This window comes from Dermacentor albipictus, chromosome 7 (genome assembly GCF_038994185.2).
Source record: "Dermacentor albipictus isolate Rhodes 1998 colony chromosome 7, USDA_Dalb.pri_finalv2, whole genome shotgun sequence".
Taxonomy (NCBI): Eukaryota; Metazoa; Arthropoda; class Arachnida; order Ixodida; family Ixodidae; genus Dermacentor; species Dermacentor albipictus.
In genome coordinates, this window is record NC_091827.1 from 36,181,601 (window position 1) to 36,195,102 (window position 13,502).

Sequence of the window (13,502 nt, forward strand, 5' to 3'; positions counted from 1 at the left end):
AGTCAGTATCGAACTATCGATAGTACAGATGCTATCGGTAGTATTAGTATCATCGATAGCCCGCTATCGACAGTACTGTTTATAGCGCACTATTAATATCGAAAGTATAACCGAGCTCACTATCGGTAATGCTATCGATCGATGCGACGCTACCGATAATGTAAAATCGTGCAACCGTACCTCGGCAAAAGCACTGCAGCGTTATATTGGCGACGTTTCCCATCATCGCTCGAGCCACGTGCTATGCATGCTCTAACGAAAACCCCAACTTCGCGTTGGGGATTTTCGAAGTCGATCTAATCCCCACAAGCTCATGCAGGTGGCAGTGAACGCAGCACTCCGGATTTCTGTGAAAAAAAAAAACGGACAATACGGCTGTTTAAGGCTTACGTACGTTGGGTTCCATTAGCATTGCTTGGAAACAGTGCAGCAAATGCCTACGAGGCACACATACCGTCAGCACAAACTTACTCCGCAAACCCACTGTTACCCGTGCACGCAAGAGCGGGTATGAATCGGGGTACCGAAGCTCAGTCTCCTGAGATTCGACGGTTCTCCCACGAAGTGGCAACCATATGATCGGACCTCTTTCATCGCTCGATTGACAAAAAGCCTGCCACTAATCAGTGTAGACCGCATTTCAATTACTACATCCGGTACTTCTGGTGGCCGCGTTCCAGCGGCGAAGGCAATTTCCGGGTGGAAAATAATCTACGGTATTGATACGCTCGCTGTTATCGTCGAGACATGGTGTTGTGTGTATTCGCATTCCCTCTACACGTTCCGGCTGAGGTTTTGTGCGCATGCTTTGTGTGAACGCCCTTTCTTTTTTTAACTTTGGAGGCGGAGCTTCGTAACGCCTGCAGGCCACTTGATTGGTCGATTGCGACGTCTCCTGTTTCTTTCGCGTTGGCATCCGGGAAAATAGGAGTTCTGTTCGAAAAAAAGGCATTTTCTGTGATAGCAGGTGGGTCCCTAGAAAAGTGAAGATAGGTGCCCCCATGATGATGTACCTGTGGGCTGCGATTTAGCATCTGCTATGCTCAAAACGTAAATTAAATTCTGGGGTTTCACGTGCCGGCACCCCGATATCTTATTATGAGGGACGCCGTGATGGACGACACTAGGGAGTAATTTCGGCCACCTGGTGATATTTAACGTGCACCTAAATCGGAACACACTAACGTTTCCGTATTTCGTCACCGCCGAAAAAATGCGGCCGCCACGGGCGTCATCGAACCCAGGACGTAGAGTTTAGCAGCGCAACATGATAGCCATTTAATTACCTTGGCTATAGAAACGCCCTCATGAACCTGCATTATGTCGCCGATACATCGTAGGATTCGACAGCGTGAAATATTGGCTAGGTAAGTGATTACAGAAAACCCGCCGTGTTTGCTTAATCGCTTTGCCGGCCGTTACTCTACTAAGCACGGGGTCCGCGGATCAAATCTCGTCCACAGCAGCCGCGTTACGATGGAAGGGAAATGCAAGAACGCTCCTGTAGCATCCATTGGCTCCACGTTAAAGAACCACAGGTGGTCTTGATTAATCCGGCGTACCCCACTACGGCATTCCTTATAATCAGATCGTGATTGTAGCACGTAACACGCCAGAATCTAATATTTAAATAAAGCCTACATTGCATCCCAAAAGAAGCAGAGTCTAAACATAAAACGTCTCAAGCACTTTCCTGCGCAGACAAGGGCCGTGTGCGAAAAGACAGCATCTTCTCAGACGGAAAGCGTGACGGAGCGCAGCTACACATAGAGTTTCAGATTATGGTGCTGCGATTGTTCAACCATCATGGGAATGATGGCAAGTACAGGTTTCGTACTGACGTTCTATTGAGTGGCGAACTAGTCTACAACTATTGTTTGGCAGTTTTCGTTTCGCTCCAAGCGCAAATGCTGTAACCTACAGTGGGACAGTACAACGCATAGCTCTCTGCCTTTGTTATGTTGCTCGAAGTGGCGATAGCGCGCTGGGCCAGCGACTGGGACGATGTTTGTGTCGCGGTGTGGCGCCGAAGCCCTGGCGAGAAAGCGACGGCATCGTAAACGTCGAAAGAACATGTTTTGGCCGTTTGGGCCTTGGTTTGTTAAGTGTGTTAGGCCGGCGCTGTAGCGTTGCATGCTTTATGAAACTTCACAATAGGAAAAAGAAGGCACTACTGATACAAGATATAGACAGTTGTACTTCTAATGGCTTGGCAATCAAATTTTATTGAGGGCTTTATTATACGTTGCCCATTTACGCGCTCATTGAAATTCGTGTTTTGGGACTTTGAGAACACAAACTTACTTGTGGTAGGAAAGGTTGCTGATTCCTGGAGTTAATGACGACGCAGAAAAAAAGAAAGTACGTTACATTTTCATAAAAAGCTTCTCCGTTGTATTGAAATCCGAGTAACTCGTACGTGAAATGCGGCCAAGCTGCAGCCGTAAACCCACCCAAAACCTTGCAAGCTGCTTCCACTATCCGGCGCAATTCATTGGCCGTACCCAAGACTTTTCAAACGCTTCCTCACGTCCGAGCTTCAACCTCCCTTATACCAACCGCCACGTGCACAACGTGCTCCTGTGTGCCTCGTGTATGCTACTCTGCGCCGGCTTAAACTCTGTATACAATGCGACTGTGCGTCTTCGATACCGACACTGCTGCCACACGCGACCACCGCGCAAAAAAAAAAATTGGAAGCTTATCAAGGTTAAGCCCAGTGGATGCTTCGCATCCACTGGGCTTAACCTCAGCGTATCCTTCGCGTTTGGAGGCATCTTGACCGCATACACGCCCGGCGCAAAGACGCTGGCGCGGTTGCGGGCACACAGACTGACGCGACGGCGGGCGCGCGCCGCTTCATCCCTGGCGTGACGTCACATATCACGTGATGCAGCGATGGTGGCGCCGCCGCCGCGTCGCGCGCGACGGCGCTAACCGAAGCGTGGAGGCCTCCGCCGGGCGACGTCCGACGGCGCGATATGAGGCCCCATCTGCAGCCGGTTTGACGTCATCACGTGACGTCACATCATGTGATCTCACTTCAGGGTCAATGGTGGCCACCGCCGGGAGGCGACCGACGGCGCGATATGAGGCCCCATCTGCAGCCGCTGTGACGTCATCACGTGACGTCATGTCACGTGACCTACTTGAAGGTCACTTGAAGGTCAATGGTGGCCACCGCCGGGAGGCGACCGACGGCGCGATATGAGGCCCCATCTGCAGCCTGTGTGACGTCATCACGTAACGTCATGTCACGTGACCCCACTTCAGGGTCAATGGTGGCCACCGCCGGGCGTCGCGCGAAGGCCCGAAACCTACGTTAATATGCTTCGCATAAAAAGAACGTGGTGGAACATCTCCACGCTGCTTGGCTGTAAACGGAGTCGTTGCAAAACAACCGCGTCCGTATACATTGATAACAGCTGGGGTTCTTCTTTACGGTGGCAAATGAACGGTGCTATATATCTTTTGCAGCACTTACAAGGTCGACACCGTGATCGCCATTTCCTCGGCTGTTCAAGCGAGGAGCGAGTCCGAGTGCTACGCCGTGCCTCCGACGGCTCTTTACTCTCCGAACCCGAAGTTCATTGGCCTGGTAAGTCGCGGACTCGAACATTCTGCGACGCGTTTAGCAGATCCTACAATAGACTCACGGCACACACGCACAATGGCCTCCGAGATTGGGCGGCGCGCGCATTGGCACGTCCGAGTCTCGGAGGCCATTATCGTCCCAGCGACACGTCGCGCCCAGCGTTCCACAGCGCTCGGTACGATCTCTGGCGCCGCGCTTTAGCGGTCGGACCGCACCAAATAAAGCGCCAGCTCTGGGACTAACTGCTTTAAAATTCTTGTTTTAAAAGCTTGTTTGAAGGCGCTGCTTTTGATGCGGGCGGACGAGTCACGTGGCATTTTCCGTTTATCGCGTGCTTTCTCCCTCAGCAAGCTTAAAAGCAAACGAGCAATAAGCACCTAACTGTAAACATGTCGGCTATAAATTTCTTTCAATTTCGCACAAATTTTTCATTGACAGCACGGCATTCAATTGTCATTTGATGGGCAGCAAAATTCACCTATCACCAAACTAAATTCATTGCGGCAAATTTTACCAATTACACAATCTGAGCCGGGAATATCAGGGAGCCTGATAATATGGAATGTTTCTTCATACTGAATGGCAACCCCTCCACGGCGAGAATTTCTTTAAGAAATTAGCTTGAGCCCAACTCCGACGCGGCCTATTCAAATACATGTAAAACACAAACATGTTTTCCTGTGATAACCCCTGGACCGATTTTAATGAAATTAGTTGCGTTTGAGAAAGTTAAATTCTAGTGACAATTGAAAGCGTAATTTTGTTTTAAGGCCGGAATTTTGTTGAAAAGATTTTCAAAATTTTGCTAGTTTCAAAAAGAATAGAAGCACGAAGTTTACAAATTAATAGCTCTGCATCAAGAACAGAGATTGTGGTTCTGTAAGGGTCATCCATTAGACCATTCAAAGCGGACAAATTCTATATGTCAGTTTATATCTTACGTGAATTTGTTACGTTGTGCATAAGGGTTCTGAAAAAGCTGTATTTCCAAATGACAATTTTTTTAGATTCATGTGTAACATATCAATTTAGTCCGCTTTAGATGTCTTATTATGTGTAATTCACAAAATTCTGATATTTTTCATTGCTGCGTTACAGAGTTGTAAACTTGATAGTTTCGTTTTCTGACATTTTATTTATTTTTACCAATTTTTATAAGAAATTGACAACCTCGAAACCTCGAAATGAAAACTTTGAAACCAACAGTCACTAGATTTTTAGTTCTTTTAAATCCAACAAACCTCGCCAAATTTGGTGCAGTGGTTGCCGAGAAAAGCAAATACTCTTTTTACTTGCATTGAGATAGGAGATCCCGAGCTAAAGCTTCCTTTTCAGAAGGGCACTATATATCCAGGTGGAACTATCTCAGGGTCCCATGTGTCTCTGTGTAATCAATTCTCAGTGATTATAGCTGTTTGAGGTTTTTGCGGAAGAACAATACTTTCTAGTTCATATATAGACGCCGTATGAACGATAAAATGGTAGCAGATGACACCTCTTCATACCGAGAACGCGTAGCAATAGCCAGCAACTAAGGATGTAATAAATAGGTTTTATAATTTGCCGTGATAAACTCAAGGCCAACAGAGTGCGTGTTATCTTACTACTAGTGCAATCTGCTAGGTATGTGCTAACTTATACGCGGGCGCGGGATATCCCGGATATTCCCGTATGTGCCCCATAATTTCGCCGCGCGCGTATAGTTTGCATGCTTTTAAAAACAAGGTCTCCTTTGCTGACTTCGCACGGTTTTGGCGTATCTGGGATCACGCTATCTTGTAAACACTTACGAAAAAAAAACAGCGTCGACGAGTGCCAAATATAAAGAAAAGTTTGATGTAATTGTACGGTAAATACGATACTAATAGGATACGAAATTAACTAATAATGAATATGAAAACGAGACAGACTGGAGAAATATAATCAACATTTACTCATCGAATCATTTGAACCAACCTGTACGTCGACCTTGTCTTCTTTAGCGTCGACACGTGGTCGACCCTTTCTTTGTACTTCTTCACTCATAGTACTTTTTTACTGCAAAAATATGTGATGTCCCACCTGCGGTTTGTTACCTTCGAACCTCCTTTTGCAGAGATCGATCGATCGATTGATTGATTGGTTGATTGATTGATTTGATTGATTTAGTGATTGATTGATTGATTGATTGATTGATTGATTGATTGATTGATTGATTGATTGATTGATTGATTGATTGATTGATTGATTGATTGATTGATTGATTGATTGATTGATTGATTGATTGTACATGCGCCTTTCGGTTATTTTCGCGCGCGTAGATGAACCAGTCCGAGCTGGTGGCGCCCTGGTACCCGTACGAGAACCAAATGGCGGTGGTGGGTCTCTCACTCGAGCTCGGAACGCTGCTATACTACCTGCGTAACGACGCCCAGACCGAGCAGGACATCCCGTACGCTCCATGCGTCGACGCAAGCATGACCAGCCTCGACGTGGTAAGTTGATCACCCCGCCGGTGCGAACACAGCACAAACAGGGCGAACACTAGCCGGAAGAAACAGGAAGTACCCAGCATGTGGTGCGTAAGAAACTGCGGGGCGGTTGTAATCTAGATCGCTCTATCAAGGGCTATCCTGCTGATTCCAGCCTAGCTGGAACCAGCTCGCGTAAGACGGGGGTGTTTGAGGATTACTGGGAGAAGGCAGGAGAGAGAGAGGCCCCTAATTGTGCGGCAGTGGACATAAAAATAGGCCGAGCATGTTGATAAAGGGCCACCTGAGCAGCAGCGCTCGGGGCGACATCTCGCGAAGGCGTATCCAGCATTAAAGCACCCTGAGCTTTTGTTGAAACGCCCGACTATACGCTCCGAACATGTGCTGGCCTGGACGGGTGACCAAATACAAATACAAATGCCTTTATTTCCATAAACGTACAATTTATGGGGGATTTAAGGAAAAAGTTGCTCGCAGCAACTTGACGGGCCTTAAACCCGGTCTGAGGGCAGCAGCAGAAGGCACAGGCACTGATTTAGAACCGACAAAACAATACATAAGCGAAAAAAAAAGACCCGGGGCATAATCCGTCTAAAACTTTTTCTCTTTTTTTTTACTTTACAGAAAGGAAAATTTATAGCGCGTCAGGCTTCACGTAATCATCTGTCACCACCGGTCTTGCTGATCTTGGTTATGGCCCCGGTGATTCAACCTGCCACGTCCGCACATTACGGCTCCACTATACCAAATTTTCTGACACTCCGTAGAGACCTGGGAACGTCTCCTAGCGCGCTACGAATTGACAAAAGAAATGGGAATGTTGCGCAAGATTTCATACTGCATGGTCGGTTGTCCTCCCCTCTCCCTTTGCGCTATTTTTTGAATTTTTGTATCCTGCACGTTTATTTTATTTATTTATTTATTTATTTATTTATTTATTTATTTATTTATTTATACTGTTTACACTCCTGTCATTCCCTTCTCCACTTAGGCTAACGAGCCATCCTGTCAATAAATGATGTATTCATTAATTTCTTTTATTCTGGTATTTTACATCTCAGTACCACGATATGATTATGAGGCACGACGTAGCGGGAGACTCCGGATTAATTTTGACCACCTGGGGTTCGTTAACGTGCACCCAGTGCATGGTAGACGGTCGTTTTTCAAGCGAAGCTTGTACACGCTAGCCTGCGCCGGCCATGTGGTGATCAAAAAAACAGCTGCCTTCACAGTTGCGCAGGGGCAGAAATTGCTATATATGTAAAAAAAAACAAGCAATAGACCCACTGAACGGAGAATCCTGCTGCGCCACCGCGCTACTGACGTCATTCTCTCCGCCAATAGGAGTCGCGTGTCTAGGTAGCGCGAGAGGAGCGAGTGTTTCTCGCGTCAGAACACTATCGGAGCTGCGACGGGTCGGCCGCGCGTCTCGCGTTCGGCCGAAGAAAAGGCTGCGTTTGATGAACGCCGCCGGGAACTGTTCCGAGAAAGGGCTCGTCCTCGACGTGCTGACGTCGCCGTGAGGGAGCGCGAATGAAACGCGTCACGACAACGAAGAACCGGGGGGATCCCGGGCTTCGCTTGCACCCCTCTTCACAGTAGCGGAAAAGGGAGGCCAGTGTGTTTTTTGCATTTCGCCCCCCTCGAAATGCGGCCGCCGTGGATGGGATTTGATCCCGCACCCTAGGGCGTAGCAGCGCGACTCCAAAGCTACCGCGCCACCACGACGGGCCTATTCATTCATTCATTCATTCATTCATTCATTCATTCGTGCATTCATTCATTCAATGTATATGCAGGCTATTTCAGCGAACACTGAAAAAAAAATTATCTGTGGCAGATAGCGTAATTGTAGTCCATGAGCTGATCTACTCGAAGAGGCGGACATTACTTGCCCAAAAATTGAAATGCATAATCGACTAATTAAAAATATACCTAATTAAGTTTTAGCTAATTATGGCACATATCGCAATCTACAAATTTTAGCGGGAGAGACTGCAAGGCATATCCACTTGAAAAGGATTGTGTGGACTACATGATTTACGAGACGTACGCCGTCAAACTTGCGGTAAACATGCACTGTCGTTCCACTTACTTTCTGAACAAAACGTCGTTTCCTGCACTGAAGCACACAAGTGAAACACCTGGTATATGTATCGCAGCACAACTGTCGCATCAGAGTGTGTGAACTGCGTCCAGGTAACCTTAACGACCTGTTGAATTATCTCCAAACCACCGCCGACGACAGATGACTGAGATGAGTAGAAGTGACAGATTTAGTTTTGCATATAGCTAAGCGAGACCCTGTGCGTGCAACGTTCACCCTGAACTGAAAAACGACTCATACAGCAGTAAGCATTAACTACGTACAAGACCCAAAAGTCGAAAACTAGCGTGGGTCCACAAGCCGTCTTGCGTCGCCCTTGCGGCATTGCTTAGCTTAAAGCAACAGAGTTAATTCGTAGTACCAGCACAGTGATTACGTTCATTACACGTTATTGTTCGCCCCATTTTTACTTTAACATGCATTCTGTTCGTATTCACTTGTAATAAAAACTTTTATTCCTTATTTTTTCTTGCTTTCAAGCACCTTCCGATTTTCCCCGCTGTGGCATCCCGAGCGCTCCACCCAACGCTGTCTGCGTTTGACCCAATTCTCAAACTCTGCTGCTTCTCTAAGCCCAAGAGCAGCTGTACCCAACGTAGGGGCCCAGAGTCATGCGTCCCCAATTTTAAATCTCTCTACATGGTTGTACGAGCAAACGCTGCAATTATACCTTTCTCAGAGGCAAAAGCTACGTCACCGGATGTACAAGCTTACTGGATGACAGTTGTAATTAGCTGTGGCACGAATTCAACGTGACAGCGAATCACGAAACACCTTTTCTTCCAGATTTGCGCGCACGGTCAATACACGCCGATCAGTCGCGATGGCAACCCCGTTGCTGTCGCCAGATATGCGTCGACGTCATCCAAGAAGAAAGTCTTCTTGGCGGAGATACCCTTGACTTTCAGCAACAAGGTAGGTCCAGCTGGAGACGTCTAGCACATATAATAGAATTCATCGCCACCGGGAGACGATTTCATGTGACGAAGAAACGTTGTGACATGCCTGGGGGGATACGAACAGTTGAAGGAAAATGTATGAACGAACGAACGAAACTTCATTTCTTGTCCTGCTTGCAAACGGGTATATAACAGACGGCAAGCGAAAGCTACAACCACCGCGTTTGTGAAACTCCGCAGCCTGAGCGCGCGTGTAGCCCCGCACATTGGGGTCGCGCTGTTCAAGGCGAGACACCGCAGTGGCAAGAATAGCCGAGGCATTGCGTTGTTCAGGAAATGTAGATATCATGACTCAGAATACAAGAATACGTTGAGAGAGGCGCCGAAGAGAAGCCGACGAAGCCCGGCTGGCGCCTCAACTGTTGCCGTTAACTATACCGTTCGGACCTTTGGCCGGGGTGTTTGGGAATGCGGCCATTCAGCGTGGTTCTGGTACGATATAGTAACGGCTATAACAACATTACTCGAACTACATAGCTGGCAGCTTTCACGGAAGGATAACAACTTGCAGTAAACGTATTAACCAAACACGCTTGGTGAGTTCACTCGATGACCATACGCGAGCACTCGATGACCTTGCGCTAACACTCGCTGACCTTGCGCAAGCGCTCGATGTCACTACGCTCGCGGGGAGCGCGCATACGTTTCCCCAAAGGGAACGTTCCGTGCTGCCGCTCCCTCTGCTATTTTCGCTGCTCCGCGCCTCCGAAACTCGTCAGGTGGCCTGGCTTCCAACACTGGGCGCGCGAGAGCTCGCAGTGCTCATCGAGGCTCCGTGCAGCCGTCTCGCCTTAATAGCTGCTGAACGTCGGGTGTCGCGTTCGCGAACCGCAGCAGATCACGCGACCTCCGACACACTGCGCTCGCTTCGCGCATGCGCCGTCGCAACAGGGACAGCAGCACCGACTCGAAAGAAAAAATTCAACACAGAAGCCACAGATTGGTACTTTACGGAATCTATACGTATGCAGCTTGAAGTGGCTACAGCGGGGTGGGTTTACTTAGGACCAAGATAATCGGAAATCTTGGGTATACAGGTATCTTAAAAGCGGATTGCTTGCTTTGGCTAAACCGTGCGCGTTTCCTTTGGACGCGGTATTTTGGGTCACCAAAGCCGCTACTGCGCGGCGGTATACCGCACCACCATGCGGTATACCGCTGTGTTGGGCTTGCACTATCTTCAGGATCCACGACCCACGAATACAGGTAGACGCGAAAAAATCATCAGTGTTTAGTTCCCAAGGAAAGCTAAACACATTTGAAAAAATTCGCCTTCCATGATTCTTCCTCCACCTTGCTGGCTTCCGCAGAACTGGTTTGCAAAACGAGCACATTATAGCCTTCCTAGCGAGGTGCTGTGTGTCTGCGCTAGTCTGAGAGAAACGGACATTTAAAAAGTCAAGCTAACATTATAACATTCTCCCGGGGACGTACAGCTGATTAACGCTGACAGTTTCGGGTCGGTCCCATCTCGGGCCATCGAGGTGCGCGACCACCTCACAACACTGGATGCACTCCTCGCCCGGTCAGCGTTATGAGACGCCTGGTATCATGGCCAGGGCGCTGTTCCTTCTTCATGCAGCAGAATTCGCCTTGCGTGCAGCGTCGCGGCCAGCATGCATGCAGCGCCCGCATAAATGTTAGAACATCCTCCGAGCCGTTCAAGCACAACGCTAGGCCTTGGTATCGCTGTCAAGTTGCCAACACTTTTGCCCATATACGCCCCACCACAAGGTCTGCCACAAAGAGTTCCTTTCAATTAGGATGACTCAATGTCCTCCTCGCCCGCCGCTCCGTACAGAGTGGAGGCAACCGCGGCGTCTACAACGGCGTTGGGTACGCGAATGGAGGACGCCGTAGTAGACGCCTTTAGCGGACGCCGTAGAGGGACGCGTTTTCGTCGCTCGTGTGTATCCGTGGTTGTCTTCGCCTTATACGGAGCAGCAGGCGAGGAGGACATCGATGCCCTCTACTGTCAAGGGGAGCGGAGAGACACCCCGCGCTGTTCGGAGGAATGGGGGAGGATTTGGTGGTAGGTTCACCGGTCGCCGACCGATGAATAACGATGCGTTGTTGCACCGATTTCTTATTGCAACTCTTTCATTCGGAGTTTGTGCGAACGTGAATGCTCACGGCTGGGAGAAGCGTAGGCAGAGCGGGCCCTCCTGTAACGTATTGTAAGTAACATATCCCGCTTCACGTGCTGCACTGGAACTGAAGAACTTGGGTGGTATGCGCTAAACCTTGTTATCCCTTTCCATGCGAAAGCAAGATCTGCGACTCTGTGTGCTGTTTGTTACCGCTGTGAATACCGTGATTACGAGCCAGCGCCTGAGGTAGCATGCCAAGCTATCAGTCAGCTAATATCTCCCGCACTCCATTAAAGTTTGTGTATCTCTCTTCGAGCGAAACTGCCACTTGTTTCTTTTCATTTTAATCTACATTGGCCAAAATTTTCTGGCGTGACCACCTTCCTGGATTGATTTTTTTTTTCACCCAGTATCAACGAATGGCCACCGGTGCAGGCTTTCGCAACCGTATGGCGTGGCTGTTGTACAACGTTCACCTCGGGGACCACACCAGGCATTGCTTCCCACCGTTCGCCGCCCTCGAGAAGGTCTGTCAGCATTTCAAGGACCCTTCGTCTTGCTAGGACGCCGTGACCTCAATGGAACTTCTAGTTAGCATCAATCGTGGACGCGACCGCGACGTCACCTCATACGCTACACATATGTGACGATGGCCACAGATGCTTACATATAGCTTCTAGCGGGAAGAGCCGGCGTCTCGGCGAAAGCTGCTTTACTATAACAGTCATTAATGTGTGTATGTTGTCACATTGTTGTTGGTATTTTTCGATTTTAGCAAATTTCACTCTTTGAATTTCTCGCTCGTGCGCTGTCTGGCGATATCTGTGTGCCCAATAAACATATTTGTGCACACAACCTGGTCACACTTCTGTAACACGGATGTTTGGATATTTGAGATTAAATTGTTTGCGGTACGCCAGAGTTCCTTATTGGAGAGCATTAAAACTAATTGATGAAGCTTTCTAATGAGGTAACTCAGTACTCTGTTGGGCAATATAATGCTGCAGTACATTATACTGGGTGTTTCTAAATAGCCATTCTGAAATAAAAGGACGGTTCCTTTGATGACATGGTGTCAGTGGTGGCGACCATGAGGTGACGGATGATACGTGATAATTAATCGCTAATTAACAAAAATTCAATTAACTTGCAAACTTTTGGTGTCAATGGGCTCATGATCCAAAATTTCATATGGCTTTTACGGAGAGCTCGTTTCAATGTCCCATTTACGATTACCCCACGGAAGCGAAAAGTGCGAAACTTAATCAGTGATCTTTTGGTAATTAGTGACTAATCACCACGTACCACCCGTCACTCTATGGTCGGCGCCGCCAATGCTGCGTCTCCGAAGAAACCGTCCATTTCTTTGAAAACGGCCATTTTTAAAGTCTTCGTGCAAACACTCAGTATAATGTACCGAAACGCTGGGAGCACTTCAAGAAGCTACAGCTTGTCATTCGGATGTGTAGTACAATGCATCAATGTTCGCGCTGCTCCAACCCGAGTGACGCCGGGTGGGACATGGATTATTCATTCAACTTGTCCACGCCTTTCTTGCGACCGCACCTCGTGGCTTTTGCAACGATCCTGACACGGGGAGTTCTACAATAGTTTTTCGTGTGGCAGCGACGGAGTACGGCGATGTTCTGTTGAAAATAAACGATTGATTGATTGATTGATTGATTGATTGATTGATTGATTGATTGATTGATTGATTGATTGATTGATTGATTGAAAGTCGATGGTCGCATACCGGTATAAAATACTGGTACACCGGTACCGGTAAATGTACCGGTATACCGGTACCAAATGTTGCGCAACGCCCGAACGAACTATCCACCTCCCGGGAAAACGCTCACTCGAGGACCTAAGTTTCCAGATAGCTTGACGAGGACCGCCACATCCGTGACCCGCTTCACCCTGGCCACGTACGTATACGATCGGAACCGGAGGCGATCGCGTACGCTACGCGCCGCGCCGACAATTCCGTGTTCGGACAGAACTGCATTTGAACGTTTGCGCGTCAGCGTCCCGCAAGTGGTGGTCCTCGAATCAGCCGCCGCTCGGTCTCGGTGGCCCGCTCAGCGGTAGTCCGCTCGGTCTCGGTGGCCCGCTCAGCGGTAGTCCGCTCGGTCTCGGTGGCCCGCTCAGGTAGTCCGCTCGGTCTCGCTGGCCCGCTCAGCGGTAGTCCGCTCGGTCTCGCTGGCCCGCTCAGCGGTAGTCCGCTCGGTCTCGGTCGCCCGCTCAGCGGTAGTCCGCTCGGTCTCGCTGGCCCGC

General features: G+C 48.7%; 1 protein-coding gene across 4 annotated transcripts in view; it reads left to right on the plus strand.

The window, feature by feature from the left end:
- LOC135905696 (uncharacterized) overlaps positions 1-12,083 on the plus strand; it is a 70,605-nt gene extending 58,522 nt beyond the window's left edge. For 3 of the 4 annotated variants that reach the window (XM_070521901.1, XM_065436674.2, XM_070521902.1), the window contains 4 exons: positions 3,478-3,598; positions 5,896-6,069; positions 8,963-9,091; positions 11,636-12,083. In XM_070521901.1, the coding sequence (XP_070378002.1) occupies positions 3,478-3,598; positions 5,896-6,069; positions 8,963-9,091; positions 11,636-11,788 (577 nt within the window). In that variant the 3' untranslated portion in view covers positions 11,789-12,083. The remainder of the gene's footprint in view (positions 1-3,477; positions 3,599-5,895; positions 6,070-8,962; positions 9,092-11,635) is intronic. The other variant, XM_065436675.2, reaches the window with a different exon arrangement.
- Positions 12,084-13,502: the final 1,419 nt, after the last annotated feature.